We start from the raw sequence: 27,810 nt of genomic DNA, 5'->3' as shown, positions 1-27,810 counted from the left end.
CGTTCTCCATCATTCAACTCTGCTTTCTCACCTGTAGTTGTGACTGCAGAACCTTGAAAATAAAACATTGAAATGATGATGGTGTGCATCATTTGTGAAGAAAATGAGTCAAGGCTAAGAGTAGGATTGCAAATACTTCTTCATGACAGAGAAGTCATTGCAGCTTCAGCTCTAAGGTTTATGAAGTTTTTAGTTTATTTGTTCGGTAGAGAAAGAATCATGAACTGTGAGTGGCACAGAGAGGGAGAGGGCTATGCTTTATTAACAGTGTGAAATGTGTATCCACTGCAAGTGCTCTCACTACTCCGACAGATCTTTGTGCTTGGGGTACAGTCGTGGTGTTTATTCATGTGTGTGTTCTCCCTTGTGTCAATTATTTTTCAATAATGTATATTATGTGTAGCACGGCTAAGCAAAAAGAAACATTAACATCGGTACAATAAGAAGAGTAATTACTTTTTTATATAAATCAGTTACTTCAGACAGTTTTTTATTTCTAAAAGCTTCCTAGGAAGCTAACGCTGGAGCTTTTCTCCTCGGGCAGTGAAGCGGCGCGCAGCGGCGGCTCGGCGCGCCCCGGGCCCGGCGGCGGGCGGGGCGGGGGCCGGGCCCGGCGGGGCGGGAGCGCGGAGGTCGCGGCGGCGGCAGCGGCGGGAAGCGGTTCCGGGTCGCCGTCGGGAGCCGACATGGAGCCCGCGGGGCCGCGCTGAGGGAGCGCCGGGCCGAGCGGGGCCGCCGTCGCCATGTCGCTGGGCGAGTACGAGCGGCACTGCGACTCCATCAGCTCCGACTTCGGCAACGAGTCCTCGGGCAGGGGCGGCTCCCGCGGCGGCGGCGGCGTGCCCGGCGAGCAGGAGGAGCTGCACTACATCCCCATCCGCACCCTGGGCCGCGGCGCCTTCGGCGAGGCCACCCTGTACCGCCGCACCGAGGTAGGTGAGCGGCCCCGGCGGCGGCAGAAGGGCTCCGTGCCGCCGCCCCCGCCCAGAGCCCCGGCGCCGCTCCCAGAGGGGCGGGGGCCGCTGCCGGGGCCGGAGGGGCGGTCGGCAGGGCCGGTGCTCCAAGGCGCCGGTGCCCGACGAGCCGCAGCTGGGCTCGGCCCCTGGGGTAACTGACAGCCCCCAGGGTGACATCCCCTGGCACCGCTCTGGGAACAGCCCGGATACCAAGTGACAGCTTCACCCCTGTGTCCGGGGGTGCAGGGTCTGGGCTTTGTAGCGTTTGGGTACTGCCAGTCCCCTGGGTCCCCTGAAGTTTGGCTGGGAGATGTGGAGGTTCTTCCCACGCTAGTAGACTACTCATTTTTCTGTGTTTTGTTCCAGTTACAGAGGACATGGGGTCATCTCATACAGGTAACTCTTTCACATGCTTAGCATTTCAGTGTAATCAGGGGAGACTGGATGAGAAGCCAGTCCTCCCATTGCTCCCAACTCGTTTAATACCATCCAGTTCAATTGTAGTTGTGGTTTTAGTGGCTGTCAAGGAAAAATGCTTTGATTTAGTTCCAAAGGAAAGTTCTTCAGTTTTTTTCTGGCCATCTTGAGGTGCCCTGGCTTGCACAAGTATAAGTGAACGCTGTTCACTTAAGAGATCACTCTAGCATGCCTGACAACATGTGTGGGCCTAACAAGGGCAAACTAAATCTAAATTCATTCTGGTTTCCTTATTGGCTTGTTTTGGAGAGTTTTTTTTGTTTGGGTTTTTTTTCTGTTTTTTTTTCTTTAGGCTTTTTCCTTTGAATATTTGTGCTCTTGTATAACATCCTACAGTTACAGCACTAAAAATACAATGTTCTCCCTTTACTGAACAGGAGTAAGTTTAGTCTTTATTGAAATAAAACAAACCCCGTGTCTTTCCCTTGGTTTGGTGTTTTGGTTTTGTTTTTTTTTCCCCCAGAGTGAGTGTTGGCCAGCTAGCAAGATGGCTTCAGGCCATGACTGTTTCTAATGACAAACTGCAAACCTCAAAACTTAAGTTGTGAGGAATATTTTTCTGAAATATGTAAGAGACAGGAAAGTCTTTTACTTTTCCTGGTATTTTAATTCCCTCCTATAAAGGCACATACTGTTCTCTTCATAAGAGTGTGTTTTTGATTGAAAGATGTTTTTGTGTTTCAGGATGACTCGCTTGTAGTGTGGAAGGAGGTGGACCTGACCCGGCTGTCAGAAAAGGAGCGTCGTGATGCTCTGAACGAAATCGTCATCCTGGCCCTGCTGCAGCATGAGAACATCATCGCATACTACAATCACTTCATGGATAACACCACGCTCCTGATTGAGCTGGAGTACTGCAATGGTGAGGTCCCTACTCCCATCTGTGAACAGGCAGCTGCCATGTGTGTGGGTCACCCTCCTGCAGAACCTGCAGAAGTGTTTCTGGGGTCTGGAGAGCAAAGGAGTGGTGGTGAATGCTGCTGCATAGCTCCTGAAGAAGAGACTGAGAACCCTTCTGATTTGTGTCTCAGGTGCTAAAAAAGAAGCCCAGTAGTTAGTGGAGGCAGTCTATGCAGTTGATGATTTCTTGAGTTTTCTGAATGGCTGGTGCGCTGAAAGGAGTGGATTATTGGTGATAAACACTTCCAGTGCATCTTGCTGTGTTCTTTTAGGAGAGCAGTGGGAAAAGACTGGGAGACTCTCTGGCCATGTCTAGCAGTGCAGAGCGGCGCTGTTTTTTCAGTGCTGTCACTTAAATAGGTTTATAATTTGGCATTTATAAATCAGAGCTTAAAAATGTCGTGGTACGCTGCAGTCAGGTTTTTTTTCCCTGATTTCTGCTTTCGGCTTTTACATTTACTATTGAAAAACCCCAAACAACAAACCTGGTCCTTCTGGTGGTGGAGAAAGTTTTGAAATTCTGTCCAAGAGTAGTTCAGATGATGGTGTTTGGAGTTGGTAGGGAAGGCAGTCCTAGCTCGGATGGAGCGAGAGCAGGATTTGCAATGAGGCTGTGACCAGCAGCTGCTTTTAGATGTCAGGAAAAGCAGCCCATAGACAGTTTACGCTGCTGGAACAGGATGCATGCCTAGAACTGCAGTGTGGCTTCTGTTTGGGTGAGTGGGACGGCTCCCCAGGCAGAGTATCTGGTGTTTGTATAGGGCTTGCATTAAGCCTTGGCTCATTAGGAAAACATTTTTTGCTGGAAAAGGGTATAGTCGTGTTGTGATCACCTTATACAACAGATTGCTTTCACTGGAACAGGTTGGAGAGCACAACAGAGTTGTGCAACGTCCTTTAGAAGGGTGTCAGATACCATGGTTGGCAGCTTGGCCAAAGCTGGTTTTTCTTCTCTGCTTTTTGTTCTTATGGAGGATGGAGTCCAGTGCAAGCATAGGGGAGTGTTAGCTCTTTGAGGCACCTTTTATTTTAGGCATTCTCTCTCTGTGTCAATTGCTTACTTGCTGTGGAAAGACTGCAATGCTTGAGGCCATGATAAATTTGTTGGAGGGCATAGAGAAAAGCTGTGTAGTCTTGATGCCTGTGCACATTTGTAAATGCCTCTGTTGGCTTTGGGATAATAACCAAGAGATGAGTGTATAGCTGGTGTTGCCCGAGTGTGTCTGAATGGCAGAGAACAAGGGACATGAGAAAGAGGAAATATTCTTTGGACTTCCACGCAGTGGTTGTGCCAATGCATAAATAGTTGTTTCTTTGGCTTTTTTTTTACCGTGTACAAGCCCAAGGTAATTTGTGAGTAATTTTTAAAGTAAAGCTGGACTAGTCACTTTCAGACTTCTTCTTCTCAGAATCCAAAGGTTTTACTATTTAATTGGCTTGTCTCTTCTGAAGATCTAGAAAAGAATTTCAAATTTCAGTAAATGTTGCCCCTATTTTAGAGAGGAGGAAGGCGAGTTACGGATTTATTTGCCTTTAGTTCCATGTGTACATCGTGGTACTGTAAGACTTGGATTTACCATGGGATAACATCAGTGAATACAAATGAAATACATTTGGAAAGAAATATCCTATAAAATACAGTAATTGGAAAGAGAATAACCTGTGTTGGAAGGTTAGATGTGAGTAGATGAAACAAATACAAAATTAATTTGGTTTTTGTATGTGTGCATAGAGGTATTTGTTGTATGAGTCAAGAGCTAACTTGTCTCCTTGGGTAGGATTTTGGCAATGTAGTACCTATCGTGCTGCTCTTTTGTTCCAAAAAGCTGCCAAAAAAATGGGAGGAAAAAAGAGAGATGAAAAACACAAATGACTAAAAACCTGCAAAGTTTGAGTAGTTAGAAAAGACATTCATAAGAAGAGGCAGAAGTGAATACTTCGGTTAAATTGTGAGTGTGAAAGTAGTTTGTAGCTAATTTGTAAATGTGAACATAAGGCAGAAAAAAGAAATGCTGAGAAGTTACAGCAAGGCTGAATGAGAAGAAATATATATAATATATGATAATTGGGATTTGGAATAACAACAGGAGGTGATCAGAGTTTTGGGATTTACTGTTTGGGTGCTGATCTGACAGGGAGTTTAAATACCTGCAGCCCTCAGCATAATTTCTTTCACCTCTCCTTAATTTTCAGTCTGCTCTCTTGAATTCATGGGGTGCACCAAAGATTTCTGCTGATTTCAGGCTTCTGTTAGTGGTATAGCTGTAGTCAGTGCTTTGTGAATTCTGCACCAGTGAATTCTGTGAATTCTGGCAAGGCAGATAAAGAAGAGGCCAGTCCAGAGGGAGTAGGTAGGGAAAGACAGTCAATTGTGCTTTCAGGGACTACTCTGACTTAAAAATTGTTTTCTTTCTCTTTTTTAATGTGTTATTTGTATATACAATGCTGAGCAGGACAATCTCATGTGATTTGGTGTACACCTGATACATGTTTACATACCCCAAGAAACACTTAAAAAGATAAATAAAAAAGTAAGGACTGCTGGCTGAGCTTACTGGTTTGCTTTTCAGAGAGTATTAGTGTGGTGTTAGAGAATTGTCTCTGCTTAGGCTTAAACACACCACTGAAGTTCTTAGATGGAAGAAGAACTTAATTTTGTGAGTGCCTGATGAGTTTAAGTGAAGAATGCTGTGAGAGAGCTGTAGCGATTGATCAGATCTCTTAGCAGGATTGAGTATTCCCAGCAGCATTTGAGCAGAGTAACTGCTGCCATTAACTAAGATGAACATCTCTGTCTTTCTCACTCACTTATAATTACAGGAGGGAACCTCTACGATAAGATTCTGCGACAGAAAGACAAGTTATTTGAAGAAGAGGTAATTTGGAGTGGTTTGAGGGAGCAGTGGGGCTGGCCTAATGTTCTGGCAAATACACAAATAATCTGTAGGATTATTTGTGTATTTCTTCAATTTTTTTCATTGTGATGGTGGGGAATTTCTGTGTTTATCTGGGGGCTGGTATCCTCCTTGTTCAATATTGCAAGCATTTGTGGACCGTCTGAAACTTATTTTCCTTTTAAACTGTCTATAAGCAGTATATAGTTCCAATGGAGGATAATGAAAGAGAGCTGGCTTTCTTCACCTTATCATCTTGGCAAACATTTAACTTTTAAACCTTTCTGTGTTTCTTCCTAGTGGGCCCTCTGTTTCTGTCCCTTCTTAATAATTTTGTATGTGTTTTTTTTTCAAGTAATTTTGTTGAATCTGTCTTACTCTTCTCATTTTCTGTCTTTATTTTATTTAAAACTTACTTTTTGCCATCTGCTTTCACTGCATGCTGAGCTGATTAGTTTTAGATTACACTTACTTGTCTTATTTAATAACTTCTAAGGCTCTCTGGCTCATGGAGAGTATTTAGTGGTCCCAATTCATATTTTGGAGAGCACAACTGTAGGTGTTTCCCAAGTGGTCATTAGTTGTCATTCTGAAGTCTTGTCACTTATTGGATCTCTAATGCTTGTCAGGACAGACACTATGAATGGAAGTAGAACAATCTACCTATGGAAATATCTGTTTTAGAGATTTCCAAACTAGAAAATTCTAAAATTTTCATACTTCTGAAAGGGCATCTAAATGTATGGCCAGGCCATCTTGCTGTGCCTCAGTGTGACAGGGATGTGTAGGGTTTTGTGGTTTTGAATTTTTTTCAAGCCTCACATTATGCTTATATTCCTTCCTGTGCAGATGGTGGTCTGGTATCTCTTTCAAATTGCATCAGCTGTGAGCTGCATTCATCGAGCTGGAATTCTTCACAGGTAAGTGTGGCATGCAGAAAGCTGAGGTAACCAGTGCAGTTCATGGGGGTCAGTGAAGAACTTCTTTGCTCTTTTGTTTGAAGCAAGCACCAAGCTTCTCTCCACAGTGTAATAGCATCTCCTAGATGTCAAGAATCCCTTTTTTATTGGGCTAGAAACTGTCTTGTGATAAATGTGCAGGAAATCTCGTATTTGAAATTGGAACTGCAGCTGTGTGAACAAAGAGTTTATCCACAGAGGAAGGAAGTAAATTTGCCCTTTATTGCGATAGCACATGAATGATGTTTGTTAAAGTGGGTAGGAAGAGCATTTACCACAGGCCAAAGGTACTTCTGAGCTGTTCCAGAGTTAATAGCTGCAAGCCAATGTGTACATCATTCTGTAATTCCTGGAGCCTAATGGTGATGAAGACTCTGCATTTGTCCATTGCTCTAATATAACCCATGTGAAGATATGTCCTGCATTTGTCCGAATCTTATTTCTGTGGCCTGTTACTTAAGGAGCTAGTACAGTCTGTTAGCTTGTAGTGGTGATTTTGACAGTTATTCTGAGATTTTAATGTGTAGTTAATTACCTTTTTCTGTTGCCCTTTTCTGTTTGGGAGCAGTAAATTTCACATCTTATGTGTGTTTCAAGGAGGCCATGATGTTCTGGGGGGTACTGCACATGTAGACAGCCACTTTCAGCACAGTTGGATCATGTGCTGCACTAACTTATGGGGATAGCTGTGTGAGGATGTTTTCTGTAGGATAGCATTCTGGCTGCTGCCATTCTGAATCTTTAGTAATTGGCAAGCCTTGCTAGTGAGGGGTTGGTAGCCTACACTCAGCAAATAGTGCCTAAGTTTTTGGCCTGAGGCAAATGCTATGTCTGTCCTGCTTTGCAGTGATTTCCTGCTTACCACCTCTGAACATGTGTGGCCCCAAATCCTTCCATAATAACGAATTGAACAATTGTTTAAATGTTTGCAGTGATTTCTTTCTGCTCCAGACATTGTCAGAGTGACCCAGGGCTTTGTGATGCCACAATGGATGAATGCAAAGTGCTGCTTTACTTGATGTTTTCCTGACCTACACTGGGAAGTTGTTGATGGTGCATTAGGAAAAGTGGGTGTTAAGAAGTGTTGGCCATGAAAAGCATATCATGCTGCCAGGGCTTCCTCTCTATTTCCAGCCTCTTGTGTTGATTTGTGAAACTACACACAGATTACTCTGTCTGAGAGAGAGTGTTTTCTATCAGTTTTGGCCATCAGCCTTTTGATCTCTTGGGCATAATACTTAGAATCATGGTATCATTAAGGCTGAAAAAGACTTCCAAGATCTCAAGAGTCAAACTGAACATCGCCATGTCAACTAAGCCATAGCACTAAGTGCCATATCTAGTTGTTTCTTGAATGCTTCCAGAGATGGTGGTTCTACCACTTTCCTGGACAGCCCATTCAATGCTAAACAACCCTTTCAGTGAAGAAATTCTTCTGATAGCCAACCTGAACCTCTCCCAGCATGTCCTGAGGCCATTTCCTCTTGTGACAACAGTCACCAGTTACCTTGGAAAAGAGACTGACCCCCATCTTGCTGCAACTTTCTTTCAGGCAGTGGTAGAGAGTGGAAAGTTCTCTCCTGAGCCTCCTTTTCTCCAGGCTAAAGACCCCCAGCTCCCTCAGTTGCTTCTCATCAGACTTGTGCTCCAGAGCCTTCATCAGCTGTGTTGCCCTTCTCAGGACACGCTCCAGCCCATCAATGTCTTTCATGCAGTGAGGGGCCCAGAACTGGACTTGAAGTGTGGCCTTGCCAGTGCTGAGTATAGGGGAACAATCCTATTTGTTTTAAACAAGAAGACACACTTCTTCTGATACTAGTCAGGGTGCCACTGGCCTTCTTGGTGACCTGGGCACACACTGGCTCGTGTTCAGCTGCTGTCAGTCAGCATCCCCAGGTCCTTTTCTGCTGGGCAGCTTTCCAGCCGTTCTGCCCCCAGCCTGTAGCACTGCAGGGGTTGTTGTGGCCCAGGTGCAGGACCTGACATTTCACCTTACTGGACCTCTATAATTGGCTTCAGCCCATGGATCTAGCCTGTCTAGATCCCACTTTAGAGCCTACCCTACCATCCAACCAATCTGCACTCCTGCCCAGCTTGGTGTTGTCTGCAGACTGACTGAGGGTGCACTTAATCCTCTTGTCCAAAATATTGATAAAGGTATTAAACAGGACTGGCCCAACACTGTGCCCTGGGGAACCCCACTGGTTATTGACTGACACCTGGATGTGGCACCCATCACCACCATGCTCTGTGCCCAGGCCACCCAGAGTTTTTAACCCAGCAAAGAGTGCACTTACACAAGCCATGGGCCGCCAGCTTCTCCAACAGCCTGCTCCTGCATCTCTAAAATTTCCTTCCTAAAGTGTGTCCAGCCTTCCTAGACCCCTTTGTTTTTAAGAGCAGTTTCCCAAGGGTCTGTCTGAACCAGTGTCCCAAAAAGACCAAAGTCTGCCCTCCAGAACTCCAAGGTGTAGAGGTTTTGTTGATCTCCTTCCTTACTTCACCAAGAATTGAAAACTAATTTTATGGTCACTACCGAAGATGGCCTCCAGCCACCACATCTCCCACCAGCCCTTCTCTGTTCAGAAACAGCAGGCACTGCCCCAGTAGGCTTTCTGACCAGATGTGTCAGGACGTTATCTCCACATCCGTCCTCCAGGAATCTCCTAGACTGCCTCCTCTCTACTGTGCTGAGTTTCCAGTAGACATGCAGCAGGGTAAAATCTCCCACCAAAACTGGTGATCATGAAACATCAGCCCTTCATCCTGGCTGGGTGATCCTCCCCCTGATTCTCACCCACCGGCACCAAGCCGTATTGTCCCTGACCCTGGGCTCTGTGCAGTTGAAACGCTCCCCAACGTTCAAAGCCACCCCACTGCCTGTCCTTGCTCTGCTGTCCCTTATGAAGAGCTGCTCTGCAGCCCTCCAGTGGTGCACACAGCACATTTCCATGGTGGCAGCTGTGTCACAGCTTCCTTGCTGCATGGTGGCTTCCAGGACCTCCTGTTTGTTACCCATGCTGTGTGTGTTGGTGCAGATGCACTTCACCTGGGCTATGGATATCACCCCCAACACTGGCATGCAGCCCACAGGCTCCTTTCTAACCAGCCTGCTCTGATCTCCTTCCCCCTTCAAATGTAGACTTTGCCTTCTCAGTCAGCCCAGCCAACTCATGGGCTGGAATCTGTGTCATGTTATAAAGAGTTCTTCTTGAGGAGTAAAGACATTATGCTGAAGTTCTAGAGTGGCGTCTGTTTCACACCCTCTGTGTGTGTGTTTATATTTGCATACATACATATTCATACTTATGTTTTTAGGGAGCTCAGCATCTCCTGGCTTGGGTCTATTTATAAAACTAGAAAAATAAGACCTGCTCAATGACCTTCATTCTTAGTAACTGAGAGGGGAGAAAGAACTATCTTTGATCTGTGGCCTTTACATAGGTGTCTGAGCCTGAGCTTCTGCAGCTGCGTTGTGTTTGTGTGGGAATGTGATAAAACATGGACAACTACAGTTACTGCCCTGATACTTGGGGCAAAATTGCTTTTGGAGAACTCTGTGTACATATGTGTGACAGAGTGCTGGCAGAGTAGCAAGTAGCTCATTTTAGGGGGAAAATAGAGTAATCTGTGAAAAACTGTGAAATCTGTAAGCGTATTCAAGTGTTTGAATTTCTTTTTCTCGTTTCAGAGACATAAAGACATTAAATATCTTTCTAACCAAGGCAAACCTGATTAAATTGGGAGACTATGGGTTGGCAAAGAAGCTGAACTCTGAGTACTCTATGGCTGAGACTGTGAGTATCTGCCATCTTTGTGTGCAAACTGAGTTGTAGTTTTTTTCATCTCTGCATGCCTTGCAGAAGACCAGGGATGCTGTACGTTCTTGCTGCTTGTTTTCTGTTACTTTCCTTTCCTTCACCCCTCAGTTTCCCTCAGTGTTATGGTATCATAGAATTAAGGCTGGAAAAGACCTCTAAGATCATTTAGTCCAACTATTAACCCAGCACTGCTGTGTTCATCACTAAACCATGTCCCCAAGTGCTGCATCCACAGGTTTTTTTTTTAACACTTCCAGAGATGGTGACTCAACTACTTTTTTGGGCATCTTGTTCCAATGCTTGACCCTTTCAGGGAAGAAATTTTTCCTAGAATTTTGTGTAAACCTCCTCTGGTGCAACTTGGGGCCATTTCTTCTTGTCCTGTCACTTATTACTTGGAGACTGGCACCCACCTCGCTAGAACTTTACTTCCTAACTTTGTCTCACTAACTTTGCCATATTTGCTGATGTGTTGCAGCCTCCAGTTATCCTTGCTCCCAGGTTAACTTTTGGAGGTCTGTCTCTCTGGAAAGCAGCAGCAGACTAAAGATAGGTGCCACTATGGGAATAGAATTGTACCAGAACTGGTGTAGCCATGCTAGAGAGCACTGCTCTTCTTTCCCCTAGGCACGATACTTCTAAAGGTGAGTCTGTGTAACAGGAAGGCAGTGTTAGCTGAAGGACAGAGACAGCACTATGGTCACATCACAGCAACACTCTCCTCTGGGCTAGTTAAGGCCAGCTTAACAAATTACAGTAATTTTGTCATACTGCTGTGCTAACAGGTAAATTTTGCCTCAGGTGGATCTGTGATAGCTTGGATGTGTGTGCCTGACATTGCACTGTGCCACAGGCATGTCTCAAATCTCTTTAATATTCAGGCTCTGAACTGGATTGTGAAGAAGCAAGAAAGGCACTTGTGTTTCTTATGGTAGCCAGATGTATGGCTTATTGGTAATGTTCCTGAAGGGGGACAAAGCTTTGTAGGAGAGATTAATTCTGCCAGAAGGCTGTCAAACTTGGCCTTGTTCCAGACCCTGCCAGAAAGCATTTTTGCAGCCAGTTATGACACAGGGTAAGCTGTATTGCAGGCACTTGCAAGGTTCAGCTTGGATTTCTCAGCTCCATTAATTTCTGTGGTGAGTGTTAGGCTTGGAAAAGGAGACATTGTCTGAAGTTCCTGTCTGCTAAAGCCTTTATTATAGTTTGGGACACAAGCCAGCTCACACTTCCTCTTACCAGCCTGTATCATTCAATTTAAGGCCAGGCGTTGGTGCTCTGTTAGGATGTGTAGTTAAATACTTGCCAGTCTCCTTCCAGAACATGAGCACTATTGTGCAGTTCCACTGTAAATGGGAACTCAAGGCTTCTGCATAAAGCCTTCACTAGGCTGGGCTGCAGTAGAGCCACTTCTGTTTTGTCACACTTTTCATGGCCTTCTGACTTTCAGAGGCAGTTCAGTCTGTGCTGTGAATTTCCAGGTTTGTTTTTGCCTGTGTTTTCTGTATTCATCTATACCTACTAGACCTTGCAAACATTGTTTTTTCCTTTTTCACATATGAAACATTTTGAACTACACACCTTCAACCATATTTTGATTTTTACATGCTGGCTATCCCCTGGTCTACTTGCTCAATTTGTAACCTAATGACCAGTGGCAGACTGGAAGTAATTTTCTGGGAAATTAGTGCAAAACATGTTATTATCAGTATTTGTAATTGTAGCAGTCAAATTGTGATTTTGTAGAATGTTCACATCTTTCTTACTAAACGCTGATTTCTTAATTTATCATTTTCTACCATTTACCAAAGATGCAGAAAATACATCTGTCTTACAGAAAGCTTACATTATCCTTTGTTTAGAAAAGGTTTATGTGCAGTGTCCTAGTTCTCTGTGTGATACTCAGAATCTCAGGGCTCCTGAACCCTCCCATGGCAGGGACTCGTGTAGCTCTGCAGTGGTCAGGCTCTGTGACAGGAAATGGGAGGGAGATGGCACACTCTCAATGTGCCCATTAGGTATCCAGTGTACTTGCAGAGCCTCTTGAAGGGCAGGCTTTGTAAAGCTCCTTGGAGCTTTGCTGAGAGAGTTGAAAAGAGGTCGTCTATAAATATTTCTCCTTTTTCTAAATTCTCTCTTACTTTGTTTTGCTGTCTAGTTTCTTTCTAAGGAGTGAGCTCCATTCATCTGGAAGCTTCATTCTTACATCTTTTATCACGTTTGTTCTGTGTCTCCTTGTTGTGACTTTGAGCTAAGCCACTGCTTCTGCAGTACCTGGGAGACCTTTGTGTTTATATGCAGGGGTTTGAATTTTTGTGTGGTGGGGGGTGTTTGTTCTACACAAAAGAATTGTTCAGGAAAGTCCACTTCTGAAGTGAAGGCCTTTTGGGTGGGACTCAAGCCAGCTTTCTGCATACTGACCCAAAAGGAAGCCTTCTTTTTGTTCGAGACAGAGCAGCCTTTGTCCTGGCACTATCCTGTGATCAGCATGGCTCCACAGCCAAGGTCTGGCATCTGTATTTGGAAGCTTTGCTAGATCCTTTATCTTCAGCCTCGTGTGATGGTTTCCATATGCCTGGTCAGTACATAAGCCCTGATTACCCCTAAATGATGTATATTTAAGAGAGGGGAAAGTCCTTGCTGTGTTTTTGTGACTATTACTTTAGTGAGAAGTCTGTACCACATCAGGTACATGAGAAGAGAGGTGTCTAGGATCTCTTAGGAAGCTCAGGGCCAGACAGGTTTGTGGTTGACAGGAGAAAAAGTGTGCTTGTTGTTCCCATCCCTCCAGGACATTAGGGAGGTGTATCACCAGTGCTGTGTCTGGCTCTGTCCTGTGTGAACAGAATGGATACAGAGTTCCTGAATTGAAAGCTGTTGGATCATTCCTGATTTTTAAATGTTTCTTTTCCTAGCTGGTGGGAACTCCATATTACATGTCCCCAGAACTCTGCCAGGGTGTGAAATACAACTTCAAATCAGATATTTGGGCTGTGGGCTGTGTCATCTTTGAGCTGCTTACTCTGAAGAGGACCTTTGATGCCACTGTAAGTCTTCAAACCAACATGGACTGAATAACCTTATTTTTTATTGTCCTAAGATTCACACTCAGCTCATAGTTTTCTTCAGTCATATTTTTCTTTTGTTTTTGTTTAAATCTACTAATTAAAAAAACAGTGGCCTGAGAGTGACAGCTATAGCCAGAGAAAATATCTGCATGATTCCCCTTACCCTTCATGCAGATTTCCCTCCTGCCTTCATGCAGCAGCCTCCCTGGCTTCTGCCAAACCCACCCTTGTCTGCAGCTCATGTTTGTTAGATGCAGAATAATAACTGTGCTAATTTGTATCATGGTTGTGAAGGAAGTGTCCTTTCCACTACAAGGAGGAGGTTTGTGACTGTGTAGTCTTCTTGCTCTTTTAGCATTACTAGCTGTGAATTTTCTGTGTAGCATTCTGTAGCAAAAGGTTCTGGCCTTCACATTTCATGAGATTAGATCCTGTTACTCTTTCTCAAAACTTGGCTGCAAGAGAAGTCTGGTCAAGTTGGCTTAGGGGAGGGTGAAAGGAGCGTTGCTGGCTGACACATGTGATTTGCTAGTTTGTGCCATATGATGGGAGAAGCTGCTAGTTGTTGTAGGCAAGATTTTGTAACCCTGAAAGAAAAGATGTGAAAATACCACCCTTTCCTGACTTTCTCCAGTGATGGCTCTCAAGTCCAGGCTTTGCTGCTGTGGTGCGTTTAAGGGCAGTGTACCACAGAGGAGATTTCATGCACAGAGAAGCCTGATCTCCCTGCACTGTTAGAGAATTTGGTGAAAAGCTGGATGTTGCCAAGTCCTACCTATCAGAGGTACCATTTCTGCAGGAATTGTTATTAGATTTCTGGAGAACCTGCTAGGCAGGGAAGAAGAGGGATTTGTCCTGATCAGAGATGGAGGAAGAAAGTAGTGGTGGCCTATAGCATCTCTCCCCATTGGACACATTGTCCAGTTTGGTTCCATTAGGACTGGTTTCTGGTTTCTGCCTAGAATCCCTTGAACCTTTGTGTGAAGATTGTACAGGGAAATCGTGCCATGGAGGTGGATTCCACTGTCTACTCCTGGGAGCTGATCCAAATGGTGAACTCTTGCCTTGATCAGGTTGGTGAAATACTTTATAACTTTCAGATACCCATTCCCAGCTGTCTCAGCCGTGGAATTCATGGGTGAAGGGGAATGACATGCCTGTTTCAGTATGTGAGCTCTTGATGCAGGGTAATTTTTGTGAGGCCTGAGGCATCACTAAGGTTGGGCTTTCTCCAGTCCTCTGAAAGCTTTGTCTCAGTCCTGCAAGATCTGGAGGTGTGCTGGGTTTACTGTGATCACAAGTATTTAATGGGCTGGCAGAAGCAATTATTTTTTAATGCAGTGCTGTGAATGTAGGAGCATCATCTCAGTGCAGTCTCTTAGGGCTCTGGCATTCTGTAGGGAATTAATTTATTGAGAGCAAACATAGTATTAATACCTTTGCAGCATGCAAGTCCCTCCTGCATATCTGTAGTATTTATCCCTATTCACTCTAAATGTTTGAATTGATTCCTTTCCCTTCTGAAGGGAGTCAAGGAAGGAAGTCCAGGCAGGCTTGAATGAGTCTTCTGGCCCAAGATTTTGTTGTAGATGATGAATATTTCCCAGAGAATTACTTGTTGCTTCCTTCTTTCAGGACCCAGAAAAGAGACCCACTGCAGATGAATTGCTTGAACATCCCCTCCTCAGCAAACGCAGGAGGTAACCTCAGATGGTCTTCCTGAAAACCTGGATGGCTGACAGGGAACACAGGAGGGGTTGTGCAGACTGGTGGTGTTTATGCTTTCATAGCAACCTTCTGAAGTGGATTTAGACTGATGTGGGGCAGATATTTAAGTACTTCATTTTCCTTAGGGGAAAAGCACATTTTTGCAGTCTTGTCTTCTGATCTGATGTTCTGTTGGTGCATGGGAAAGGTCTCTGCATCCTTAGAAGCTTTTGTATTGAGAACCTTGAGGTATTCCATTCTGAGACTCTTTGAGGAATGCTTCTTTTTACTCTTCAAATTTCTGTGAACGAAGAGTCGCAGAGATCCTCTTGCAGTCATTGGAAAAAGCCATTTTGAATATATATATTCAAAATATATATTCAGTATAGAGAATGATCATTCAGTATAGAGAATGATATACTTTCAATATAGAGACTCCCACTTTTTCCTTTTGTTGTCTCCCTCTTTGAGAGAGACTTGCATTGAAAGTGGCCCCTGTTAGCTTAGTTTAGACCATCAGCCTGCACACACTATCTTGTCATGAACAAGACAGTAATTCTGGGCTGTTTTTATTCCACATTGGTTTATTTGGGAACAGCAGACTTAGTCCTTTACAGCAATACTCTTTTGCTTGGTGATCAGCAGAGCTTGAGTTTTGTCTCACTATAGGCATTGGTAAAAGGCCAAATCCTGATAGTATTTAGCCTTTTAAGGTTATTCTTTTGCAATATGGGTATTGGTTGGCTGCATTTTCATGCAGACATAGTTTGTTGTCCTCAGCTCTCTAGAAGTTTGTTAGCTGTGTGCTACATTACTTCTGCCCTACTTACTGTGTATTGCTGCGAGCTGGTAAACAGCTGCCATGCTTCCTCCAAGAGGCAGCAGCATTTTATTGGAAAGGAAAACAGTCTGTGTGTGCTGCTTGTCAGTAAATTGCATAGACTATGTTGCTGTTTCCTAAAATCCTTTTTCTCCCTTGGCAGGGAGATGGAAGAGAAAGTCACGCTGCTTAATGGGCCAAATAAGCGACCAAGGTAATTATTTAGACGTGTTTGAAAGGAAGTATGGAGAGAACAGCTCCCCAGAGAGGAACTGAGAGTGTTAGCCTGTGACAGCCTTAATGGAACAGTGTGGTTTAGAAGATCCCTGAATGCTAGAAGATTGACACAGCAGTTGCATGCTTATTGTCCTGTGTTTTACTCTGCCTTTTATATCCTACTTATTTGTATGGCTGGAGCTGTACCTCAGCAGGTCCCATCCAGCTCTAATCTGTCTTACTGAGGATGTCATCTTTGCAGCCTACATATCTGAGTTGTAATGTAAATCTCTCCTTTCACACAGATTCCTTTCATCAGGAGGAACATGATTGTCTAAATGATGAATATTACATTAATATAAATAAATATCTTCTATAAAACCTGATATAGCATAGCTTCAGCATAGTTCCCAGCAATCCTGTAAGCAGGGCTGCTCTGTGAAGCAGTTAGCTTCTGTGACATATATAGCTGGTTGTCTGTTATTTATCAAATAGAATTTGGTTTTTATTTTGAATTTTATTTTTGAAAATAAAAACCATGAATGGTTGTGAAGAGCAAACTGCTTAGACAACAGCAGGAAGAGGGATGATGACAGGGAATGCAAACTCATGAAAGCATATGTGTTTTGTTGGGGGGGGTCTTGTGCAGGTCAAGTACCGTGAACGAGGCTCCCATTGCCGTGGTGACTTCCCGCACCAGTGAGGTGTATGTTTGGGGTGGTGGCAAGTCCACCCCCCAGAAGCTGGATGCCATCAAAAGTGGCTGCAGTGCCCGCCAGGTGTGTGCTGGTAACACTCACTTTGCTGTGGTGACGGTGGAGAAGGAGCTCTACACCTGGGTGGTAAGTGAGACAAGCTGCAGGAGGCGGGTCAGGGTGGGAAAGGGGGGTTCACATCTACTGCTGACTGTTCATGAGCTTGGAAAGGGAGAATTCCAACTGCAGTGGACACTGAGGCCATCTGAGCTGGGGCTGACACAAGTCTCCCAAGGCAAGGGTTTTTCTGGGAGACATTTTCTTTTGTGACAAGAAGTGTCTTGGAGACTTGCTGTGCACTTGAGGTTTGTAGATGGTAGTCTTGCAGGCCCAAACACTGAGTCAAACATCTCTTCCTGAGGTGTTCATTCCATTCCTGACTACTTAGACGTGCAGTGGAGACTTAGTGATTCTCAGTTTTTGTATTTTCGAGGAGGTTTTTCAAGATCAGAATGGGTGGGATGAGTGACCTTTTTGTAATACAGTTGTCATCTGCAAGGCAACTTCCATCTGAAAGCAGAGGGATCTCATACTAAACAGCTCTGCCTTTTATGATGAGTGGAAATTCTGGAATAGTTTAAACTGAATAAAAATGTTGGCATATAATGCATTTTAAACAATCAAATTCAGCTTCTCATGTTGAGATGGTCTCTGACATGGAGGTCATTTCCTGGCTTCCATGGGTTTTTATATTGATGATACAGAATCTGTTAAAACAGGTTAGAAGTCAGTAGGAAAGGAAAGAGATCCAAATAGGAGGAGTCCAGCTTGGAGTAATTTGCTGCATGTTCCTGCAAGATCAACCACTAAAAACTTTCAGCTGGCTTTTAGTAGTTTTTGTTTCAACAGTACTTATTTTGTATAATTTTCCTGTACAGTTACTATGATGGACCATGTCAATGACATTTGTTTCAGGTTGTGCATTTCTTTGCAGCCATTAGGATTTAGAAAAGTAGTTCAAAAAGCTGAAGGATGAATTTCAGTCCTGCAACAGGGACTAGATTCTGTAGCCTGGCAGATGAGGACGGAGCAGGGATTCCTCACCAGGTGCTGACCTGAGACTGGATCCCTCCTTGTTAGTGCATCACTGCACTAAAGTCTGTGCTGCCACTGAGATTGTTGCCTGCTGTATGTTCAGAGATGTCAGTCTCTTCCCAAGAGCAGACAGAACATTTTCTTTTGCTCCTTGCTGTCTTCTGTTGTTTGCTTCTGTTGTTTACTGTAAGCTATTGACAGCATCTGTGGGATTCTGGGAATGTAACCTCACCAGGGGTTTCTGTCTTGCAGAATATGCAGGGGGGCACCAAGCTGCACGGGCAGCTGGGACATGGAGACCGAGCTTCCTACCGGCAGCCAAAGCACGTGGAGAAGCTTCAGGGCAAAGCCATTCGCCAGGTGTCCTGTGGAGATGATTTCACAGTGTGCATCACGGGTGAGAGCTGGATCTCCTTTGGCTCAGACTCTTAAGGATATGTAGGCATTGACAAATCCTGTCACTTTGCTGAGCTGTTGGAGGTGTTTGCCTTCACCATGAGATTAGCAAAGCAGCTTCATGCACAAAGGAGAGAGCCCCATATGCTACTCATCCCTCAATTTGGAGGATAGTACCACCATTATTGCATTTGGGATAGATTGTATCTCAACATTTGAGATGGGTCAACATTATTTTGACTCCCAAGAAGGATGGGATTTTGCTAAGGATGTGCTACTTTTTGGTGATAAAGCTGGGTGTTGACCACAAATCTATGTGTCTGTACAGAGTTTCTGCTTTTACCTGTGGTTGTGTTGCCTCCATTCATGCTCACACTAAAGATAGTGAAGCCTGAAATCAAGAATGTGGGTATATTTGGAACTCTCTTTGGACTGTGTGGGGAAAGAATCACCCAGTGATGAAAAAGAATGTGTATCTAGGATTTACTGTTTAATTCAGAATGCTTGACATCTGCTTGCTGTCTCTAGTTCTAACCCTGATCATACTTTAAAAGGATGTGTTAGGTGTGGTATTGTCTATTATAGAAGAATCTGACTCTGCTTTACCCATGGAAATTATTCTCAAAAAGCTTATTTTTCCAGTGCTGAAAAGGCAGAAATTTGACAGAGATAAGCTCAGGTGGTCATTTTGCGGGAGGAGTGACTTAGATGGCCACAGAATCAATTTGTGGGTTACTGTTAAAGAAATTGGCAGGTTCAGACAAAGGTTTTTTGACACTGAGGTAGCTACAGGTTGTCATGTAAGATCCATCTTAACATGAACAAGAAAGGACTCCATAGTCTCCTGATGACATTCTTCTGCACTAAAGAAGAATATTGCGGGAAAGAAGTTGTTCTGACCATGTCCTAAGAAGTTAATATGCAGCCCAACAGGAGCCCCATGTGCTGACCAAGCTTCCCTTCTGTCCTTCAGACGAGGGCCAGGTGTATGCCTTTGGCTCAGACTATTATGGATGCATTGGCGTTGACAAGGCTTATGGCTCTGAAGTGCTTGAGCCCCTGCAGCTGGATTTCTTTCTTACCAATGCTGTGGAGCAGGTCTCATGTGGAGATAACCATGTGGCAGTGCTGACCAGGAACAGAGAAGTCTACACGTGGGGCTGTGGAGAGTACGGTAGGTAGAGTCTCCCTGATCCCTAAAGGCACTGGGACGTGCCTGCTGGAAAGGGGCCTGCTGCAGGTGTGCAGTGCAGGGCCTGGGTGAGGGCTGCCTGGTATATACCCTGGGGGCAAAAACCATTGTTTCTCTGGGACTTTATTTCCTTGTAAAAATGGGGAACTGGAGACTGAAGCCTTAGAACTTTGGAAAGCTCTAAGGTGCCACTTGGCTTCCCAATGGTTCTGTGAGTGGGGTTGGTGGGCGATGATGGATGTAGGGGAGCAGGGAGATTCTAGTTCTGTAGGGAGATCATTTTGGGACTGTGGAGAGGTAACACCAGTTCTTAGATATGGGCACTTGGGGAGGCCATTGTAACTGCAGTATTTTCATTGATGCAGGACGCTTGGGCTTGGATTCAGAAGAAGATCACTACACCCCTCAGAAGGTAGGGCTGTGACTACTTCTTAAAATCTGCAAGGGCATAAATCCAAATTAGTTGCTGTTTGGAAATACTCTCTCTCTGAGGCTCAGGTGTTTTTTTCTGAGGCATTATAGAATTTTCAAGGGTTTTAACTTTGCTGCTTCCCTTCATTTTGCTTCATTTCTCTCCTAGCAATCATGTCAGATCATCATACCACTCACAAACCAGACAGCATCATAGCTTAGAGCTTCATTGCTCTGATTTCCATGATGGAACTGGAAATGCCAGATGTTGTAGAAATCATAGTGAGACATACCAAATGGCTTACCTTGGGTCTGTAGAGAAAACTTACAGCGGTGCAATTACTGCAAGTCTTTGAATCTAATATAATGAGTTAAAGATTAGTTGAAAGTAAAACCCTCTTGAAATACAATGCTGAGGTAACTGCAGTATTCCAGCCCTCTGTGCATTAGAAAAAAATAAGGATGTGCCTGGAAGCCGAATATCTGTGATCACATAGTATCACACCCACATGGCACAGACACAAACCCAGTCCTGCTCACCTAACTGTGTTTGCTGTTTGTAGAGCCCATCTGGCCAGGTTGCCTGTGCATCATATTTCATGTTCCTGTGCTGGTCACTGATGTCTGCCTTGAATATCTGCATTGTGACCAGAGTTTCCATATGCTACAGACTTTATGGTATTCTTACAGCTTCATTCAAAGTAACTGTGTTGGCTGTTGATAATGTCCAGACTAGCTGTGCCGCTGCTCTACCCTCATATGTTTTCCACGTGCCAGCTTCCATGTAATAGGTGTTGGGATTTTTATTTTCTTAGGATGTATTTCTTCCACCTAGGTGGATGTTCCGAAGACCTTAAACATTGTGTCCGTTCACTGTGGCTGTGATGGAACTTTCCTGCTTACCCAGACGGGCAAAGTCTTGGCATGTGGACTCAACGAGTTCAACAAGCTGGGCCTGAATCAGTGCACAGCAGGGATAATCAATCATGATGTGAGTGTGGTTGGATGCTTGGCACCAGCTTTCAGCAATCAGTAGTATATGGGGAAATGGAAGTTCTCTGACAAAGTACTCATTAGCTTCATGCCAATGCTTTAATTCCAGTCAAGACAATGGATACTGGGATTATGGGAAGGGGCAATTTGTTCCTCAGTTTTCTGTCTGGCCTGTGGGCTTATGTCAGATCTGAGGCGGTGAAACAGAGTGAGCTGCTCTGGTGACTTATCCAGTGATACAGATTCTGGCAGGTTTTTATCATACTTGTTTTAGGACTGTCTTTAGGTCCTAAAACCTAGACTTTAGGTCCATTAAACCTAAACTTTGGGTTTAATATTGTGGTCAGGCATGAGTAGGTCTTAGCTGATTAATGTGTGATTTTTTTCACTCTGTGCTTACCAACATCTTTTGTCAGACATACTGTGAGGTGCCATACGCCACTTCCCTTACTTTGGCCAAGCAGCTGTCCTTCTACAAGATCCGTACCATTTCTCCAGGGAAGACACACACAGCTTCTATTGATGGTGAGAGCCTTGTGCAGTAAGAACTGAATTCTGGTTGCTGAATTACATTACATCAACTTTGCCCTTTCAGCCTGGCCCTTGACACTGGGGATTTTGCTCTTGGTAGCAAGGTTCATGCCTGCTCCAGGAACTCAGGATTCCTGTTTCTCAGCAGTCTTGTTTCCTGGCCAGCTGAAGCAGCAATGTCAGCCTTCCTGTTTTTTTAAAGGGGAGAAAAAAAAAATTTGGGAAATATGCTCTGGGCTAGCAGAGGAATTATTTGTGATCAACTTAGGTTTTGCCCAAGCCACATCAGTCAGAGAACTGTGAGGAGTCCCAACCCCCAGCATCAGAAAAGGGAAGCAGTGGGAAAAGGAAATGGGGAGGTGTTTCCAGGCTAAACCCATTCCTTTTGGTTGGCACTGTCCCCTTCCAGCCTGGCTGGCCACTCAGCAGAGCCATTCCTGTTGCTGCCTGTGCTCTGTCTCATGGCTGCTTGCAGAGCTGGGCCCTCACTGTGACTGTCTCCTCCTTCCTCCTGGCAGAGCGAGGCCGCCTGCTGACCTTCGGCTCCAACAAGTGTGGACAGCTTGGTGTCGGGGACTATAAGAAGCACCTGGGAATAAACCTGCTGGGAGGCCCCTTGGGGGGCAAGCAGGTGATCAGGGTTTCCTGTGGAGATGAATTCACCATAGCTGCTACTGACGGTGAGTGGCTCTTTGCCAAGTTGTGGTGGGTTACTTTAAACTTAATCTGCAGAGCGGTTAACTGGCTCTCACTGATCGTTTCATTTACCAGCCCTGCAGCACAGCCCTAAAATAAAGAAATCCTCCTGGCCTGGGGCTGTCTTGCCCTGTTAATCACCCCTCCAAGTATTTGCTGTCCCTAAGGCTGCAGAGTACTGACTTGGTGGCTCCCTGTTAGGTTTGTTACTGGTTTGTTCTCCCACTGTCTAAACTGAGCTGGTGGATTAGGTACTTTGGGATAGCAGCTACAGCAGAAAGACTGATCCTTACAGCAACTGCAGGCTCAGAAGGAGGGAGGGACCTGAGCCCCTGAATTTCTCTCTCCTCAGACAACCATATCTTTGCTTGGGGTAATGGCGGGAACGGGCGGCTGGCAATGACCTCGACTGAGAGAACTCATGGCTCAGATATTTGTACCTCGTGGCCTCGGCCAATATTTGGATCATTGCATCATGTTCCAGACCTGTCATGCCGTGGCTGGCACACCATCATCATTGTGGGTAAGTGTAAATTTAGGATGTAGTTTTGGGATCTTGTTTATGATGATATATTCTTTTGCCAGGAGAGTATAAATCTTGCCTGAGAACAGGCCAAATTTCTGGGGGAAATGTGGCAAGCTGCTCTGAGCCATAGGCCTGCACCACTGGCTTTGTAGGAGTTATCCTGCTTTCTGTGTGGCAGTCTGACTGAAAGCATGCTTCTCTCCTTGCAGAAAAGGTGTTGAACTCCAAAACAATACGATCCAACAGCAGTGGTCTGTCCATTGGTACTGGTAAGTAACATGCCCTGAGGAGCTCTGGTTTAAGTCCACTCAGTGGTTAGTTTGAGTGGAGGAAGTTTGGTCCTGCAGCATGGTTTCTCTGTGTTTGAAAGGCCTCACAGAAGAGCTCAAAAGGAAGAAATCTAGTTGGTGCCATGTACAGGAAGAGATGGCCCAAACCCAAGGAAGCAACACTTGAAACAGGAGAAACAACATGGGTGCAGAGAGGCCTTTGTTGTTGAGGAACTTCAATTTGACATGGAAAAGCTGAGAGGAATTCACTGAAGGGGACTGATATGAGAAGGGGCTATAGTTGCTGGAGAGGTGAAGTCCAGTTTCTTGGACCTGTGGGAGGGCTGGGGCCAAGAAACTGCAAAAGACTGCTGCACACAAGCCCTTGTGGAGAGGCCTGCAGGGAACGTTAGGAGCTAAACTGCTGAGGGGAATAATGCTAGCATGTGCTCTCACCATGGGCATACAGTACACATTTATGCATCTTCTCTGCTCCATCTGGGATTTGCAACAGGAATAGCAGAGGTGCACAAACCTCTCTGGTGCACAAACAAAAGTTTTCCCTTTTGTTTGCTAGTGCCTCAGAGCTGCACAACTGGGGGAGGAGAGGAAGAGGATCGTGAACAGGAAGCAGAAACCCCCAATCCCAGTGGGGGCTTTCGGGGAACCATGGAAGCAGATCGTGAGCTGGGGGGCTGGATCAGCACTGCAGAAGCTACAGGAGGCAACAGTGCTGACAGCAGCTCCTGCCCTGGCTGGCTTCGGAAGGTAACGTGGCTTCTCAGAAATACCTTAAAGGGCATCTAGGCTGGGAGAGCTGGGTGGCCCCTTCCACCTTTGAGGGATACTTGATAGGTTCTTAGAGCTGTGTTGCACAGAGCCCTTAAAGCCTCGCTGCCTGTTTAACCACAAGAGGGTGTTGGTGCATTGATTGAGATGAAATGACCTGCAGGAAGTTGGCAGGCCTGAGAGAGCTTCTTTTGTGTATCCAGGAGCTGGAGAATGCTGAATTCATCCCCATGCCTGACAGCCCCTTTCCTCTGAGCATGGCATCTTCAGAGCCTGAGAAGGAGACTCTTCCTTACCAGAAACTTCAAGGACTCAAAGTGGCCTCTGAGGAACCCGTTGGATTAAACAAGCCCAAAACAGAGCCCTGGGTAATGTTATCAAAGTGAATGCTTGGCTAAAAGCTCTTGGGGACCATAAATGGCAATGTTTGAATTATGGGGAGAGCTGAGAAGAGACTGTTGGATAGGCCTAATTCATCTGGATGAGGAAGAGAGGGCTGGTGATAATCAGAGATGATGCTGCAAAGAGAAAAATTCTCAAGGATTTTTTGGGAGTACAAAGCTGATTCTTGGTCAGATTTAAAGTAATGAGATCAGTTCTGTGGGAAAATGTGTATAATGCAATTGGAAAAAAGAGAAGCTGAGGTCTCAGAAGCCTAGCAGAAAACAGAAATTTAGAAAGCAGAGATAGGAAGATAAATTGATACAGAAAATCAATGAGAAATTGCAACCTGTGAGACTACCTAACTTCAGGAGTTTTCTGTCCCAAGGGAGGCATGGATCCTACACTTAGGGAATTGGGGGTAAACTGTATGGATTTTGGTGCTAGGAGGATAGGAACAGGCTTCCCAGGAAAAGAAGGAAGCTAGTGGCTTTGTACAGAGGACAGAAGGAGAAGTATCTTGTTGACCCTGCCTACTAGAAATTTGGCAAGTCAGGGAACAAGCTGGGATAATACTCTGGGCGTGTTTTTTTTTCTTGTGGCATATACAGCTCCTGGCCTTGCACTCAAACCTGGCCTGCCTTCCTTCCATGTCTCTGCAGCCTACTTGCCTGAGTCCAGCCTTACCATGTGGTGAAGGGAAGGATGCATCTCCCAGTGCAGGCTGCATGTGCAGTGCTCTGCAAGTGGAGGTGACACACCTGCGAGGCCTGGTTTTACAGTGTCTGGATGATCAGAAGAAGCTGCAGCAGGAAACCCTTCGTCTGAGTGCCCAACTCCAGCGGTTCTGCAGGAGGATGGAGGAAATGCAGCAGGTGAGAATCCGTCATCCGGGTGCACATCCGTGCTCAGGGCTCACCATGCTCCTGCAGATTGTGGAGGCTGTGCAGAAGAGAACAACTCTCAACAGCCATCTCCATCAGAACAGAATTTGGTGGGACTAAGAAAGATGCCTGTTTCTTTTATAAGCTGCTGATGCAGGCTCTGGTAGTAGCAAAACAGGAATGAAGAGTTTCCTCTGAGGACAGCCCACCCTTTGAGGACTTGGGATTTCCCTTTATTTCTCTTGATGAGAAGTGATGGTCAGTCATATGTTGCAAAGAGTAACTAATGGCTGTGGAGAACACAAACTGGGCCTTGTGCAGCTTTTAGCTTTTGTGCAACTTGTCCTGGTGCTGTTTGGGTAACTGCTGTGTGTTTTGGCAGGTGAAGGTTCATTCCAAAGGAACACAGACAACCAAAGAGGAGATGGAAGTGGATCCAAAACCTGATGTGGATTCAGATTCCTGGTGTCTCCTGGGAACGGACTCGTGCCGCTCCAACCTCTAGTCTCCTGAGCCCACTGGGATCCATCTAACTTCACAGCACACTAACCAAATGCAGAGAGCGGCTTTTCTGGCGTCAGGTCACTCGCGGACAAGGAGCGAGGCCAGAGGCTCCAGAGCAGCACCCATGTACGTTTGATATGAACTAGGAGTGAGTTTGAGAGGGGGAGGGCCCTTGAGCTCTAGGCCAGCTCAGTGATTGAAGCAGCAGCAGCTCCTCTTTGTACCTTACCTGTCAGTTCTGCATGTGAGGCAGAACGGCCCCATTATGGCGATGGTTCCAGTAGCAGCTTGTGGCCCTTTCATTGTTTCACTGTTTCCTGGGAGCTGCCTTTGGGACCCCAGTATTCATCACTGCATCTCTAGATGAGAGGAGGAAACATGTTCTGTACTGAAGCTGGCTGAGCCCTAAGACTTGCCACCTTCACTTCAGAGGGGTGAAGGACTAGGATCCTCTCCTTAACACATGATAAGGCCCCGGCCTCTGCTCAGGTGCAGAGGGACCAGCGAATGTGTCATTCTGGAGGCAGTGGAGATGTTCCTCTTAGGGAGATCATGGTAGACAGCATGTCCCTGGCCTCGAGGCATAGCTTCTGGCCATATGGCTGAGTCCACTGGTCTGTATAGACAGAGTTTGAAGGCTTTATTCTGGGTGCTGAGGGCTTTCCAACTTCCAGGCAATGCACCAAGATGAGTGAATCGGGTGTTTCCCGTAGCAGTAGTGGGGACTGTCTGAGATTGGATCTGTAGTTCTTGGTTTCAGACCACATGTCTCCCAACCAGATGCCAAGCATCTGGGCCTCAGACTAAGTTACCCATTTCTTGCTCCAGCTGTTCAACTTGGTTTGAGTGCCAGAGTTTCTGGTTTCTTGGCATAAACCTGTAGCTGCTCCCTGCTTGGCTTCTCTTCTGCTCAGTCCCTGTGCCTACACTCTGTGTGGGTGTGGGAAAAATCCGTGTTTTTCCACTCAGTGTTCTGATGAAGCTGGAATGCCATTTCCTACCCAGAATACGTCACTACTGCTGTGATCTCAGGATGCAGCCTTCCCCAAAGACCATGAATGATCAAATCTTAGTCCAGAATTCACCTTCTTTCAAGAAGTGAGACGTTTTCCCAAGAAAATTGGAGATGGGAAGAGGCATGGTCTGATGCTCAAGATTTATTCATTTTCTAGAGAAAATGAATAAATGAGGTTAGAGAATGAGGTTAATTTTATTCCCCTTAAATTTATTAGCAAACTGACTTTGAAGTAAAGCTAATGGGATTGGTAGGATCTCTGGGAGCAGCTAGCCTCCCCTGCCTTACTTGGTGCCGCCAAGGAGTCCTAAGTTCCTCTCACCTTTGCTGTGAGAGTGGGGTTATCATTTCATCAGGTTTAAATGATCCCCATCGATGGCATGTTACTAGAATTGCCTTAGGTCTACTGGAGGTGAATATCACATCACCTCTGACAGTCTTCTTTTGAGAGACTATTCCGGGGAATCCAGCATTCTCCATTTGTCTCTAGAAGTGGATGCCAAACCATTTGCTCATAACATAATGCTTCTTAAATACTTCTTTGGTGCCTATTGCTAGTATCTGGGAGCTGAATCAAGTGCTGTCTTCCCAATGCAGTGTCCAGGGCAAGAATCGTTCCAGAGTGCCTGTCCACTGCTGCCAGAAGCAGGGCAGGAGGAGAGCCCTCCTGGGAGGCAGTGAGAACCAGGTGCCCTGGTACAGCCAGGCTTGTTTGCCCTTGTGGCTCTGCTTTCCTTTCCCCCCCGTGCGTTGGAGCCAGTTCTCAGGTCAGGGTCCCGGCTTGAGGGTCGTTGGTTAAGTGCAACAGTGCCTTTGAGGACTGAAATGTTGAGCCTGAGCCATGTCCAAAAAGCAAGCACCAAGCTGATGAGAGTCGCTCTCCTGCAGTGCACTGCTATCCTCATTTCTCAATGCTCTGCAGTTGGGAAGCTAGGTGCACAGACTGGATTCCCCTTGGATCTAGTGGAGGATTAGGGCTCCTGACAGAGGATGCCCTGTGCTCCACAATCTCATATGTGCCTTAGAGGATTCACGCTATCCAGGTTGTGCCTGTTACAGACCACAGATTTCACACCAGCCAGCTATGCAACAAAAAAAAGCAGTTTAAAGGTAGCACCTTTGTCTTGGGCTGAAAACAGAAAGGCAGGCAGGCAGAAGTGCCTTTGAGCAGTTTCAAACCCTTTTTACTTCTCCCCTTCTTGCAGTGCTAGCTCCATATGTGTTGGTCTCCTGCTAGTATTGCTACTGAGTGTTGTAGTGGAACACAACTTATGCCTGCTCTGACACTCTGGCTGAAAACTAGTTTGTCATTGTCTTTCTTTGAAAGGTTAAAGGGTGGAGTGGTTTGGAATTTCTGTTTAAATAAATGTTTAAACTCATACTCCCGTGTTTGAACTCCTTTTCTTGTCTTATTTTTTTCCAAAAAAGGAAAGGGAAATATGCATACAGTCATCTGTTTTTTTGGCATTCTGGTTTTGGTTATTTTCTTTTGCTTATAGAAAGAGGGTGAAAGGGCTTTTAGATTCTGTGCTCTGGTTAAAAAAAAAAAGTCAGTTTCTGTGTCCCTTCATTAAAAGAAACCAACAACAACCAAACAAAAAACCCATTCTTTTCT

The 27,810-nt window shown here is 45.3% G+C and overlaps 1 protein-coding gene across 2 annotated transcripts; it reads left to right on the top strand.

Annotated features, from left to right (window-relative positions):
• Positions 1–743: 743 nt before the first annotated feature.
• Positions 744–27,576, top strand: NEK9 (NIMA related kinase 9). 2 transcript variants are annotated; one of them, XM_058806279.1, is made up of 23 exons: positions 744–932; positions 1,323–1,352; positions 2,118–2,295; positions 5,154–5,209; positions 6,077–6,147; positions 9,878–9,983; positions 12,923–13,054; positions 14,038–14,148; positions 14,711–14,775; positions 15,766–15,816; positions 16,468–16,660; positions 17,861–18,005; positions 18,978–19,178; positions 19,562–19,608; positions 20,443–20,598; positions 21,017–21,125; positions 21,650–21,811; positions 22,180–22,350; positions 22,563–22,622; positions 23,200–23,390; positions 23,615–23,779; positions 24,455–24,667; positions 25,059–27,576. In XM_058806279.1, exons 1-23 carry the CDS (start codon positions 744–746, stop codon positions 25,179–25,181), a joined length of 2,925 nt encoding a protein of 974 aa, XP_058662262.1. In that variant the 3' UTR covers positions 25,182–27,576. The 2 variants fall into 2 exon arrangements, with proteins under 2 accessions (XP_058662262.1, XP_058662263.1); XM_058806280.1 differs by lacking the exon at positions 1,323–1,352.
• Positions 27,577–27,810: the final 234 nt, after the last annotated feature.

This window comes from Ammospiza caudacuta, chromosome 6 (genome assembly GCF_027887145.1).
Source record: "Ammospiza caudacuta isolate bAmmCau1 chromosome 6, bAmmCau1.pri, whole genome shotgun sequence".
Taxonomy (NCBI): Eukaryota; Metazoa; Chordata; class Aves; order Passeriformes; family Passerellidae; genus Ammospiza; species Ammospiza caudacuta.
Note: the sequence above shows the minus strand (reverse complement) of the source record. Positions and strands in the feature narration are given on the sequence as shown.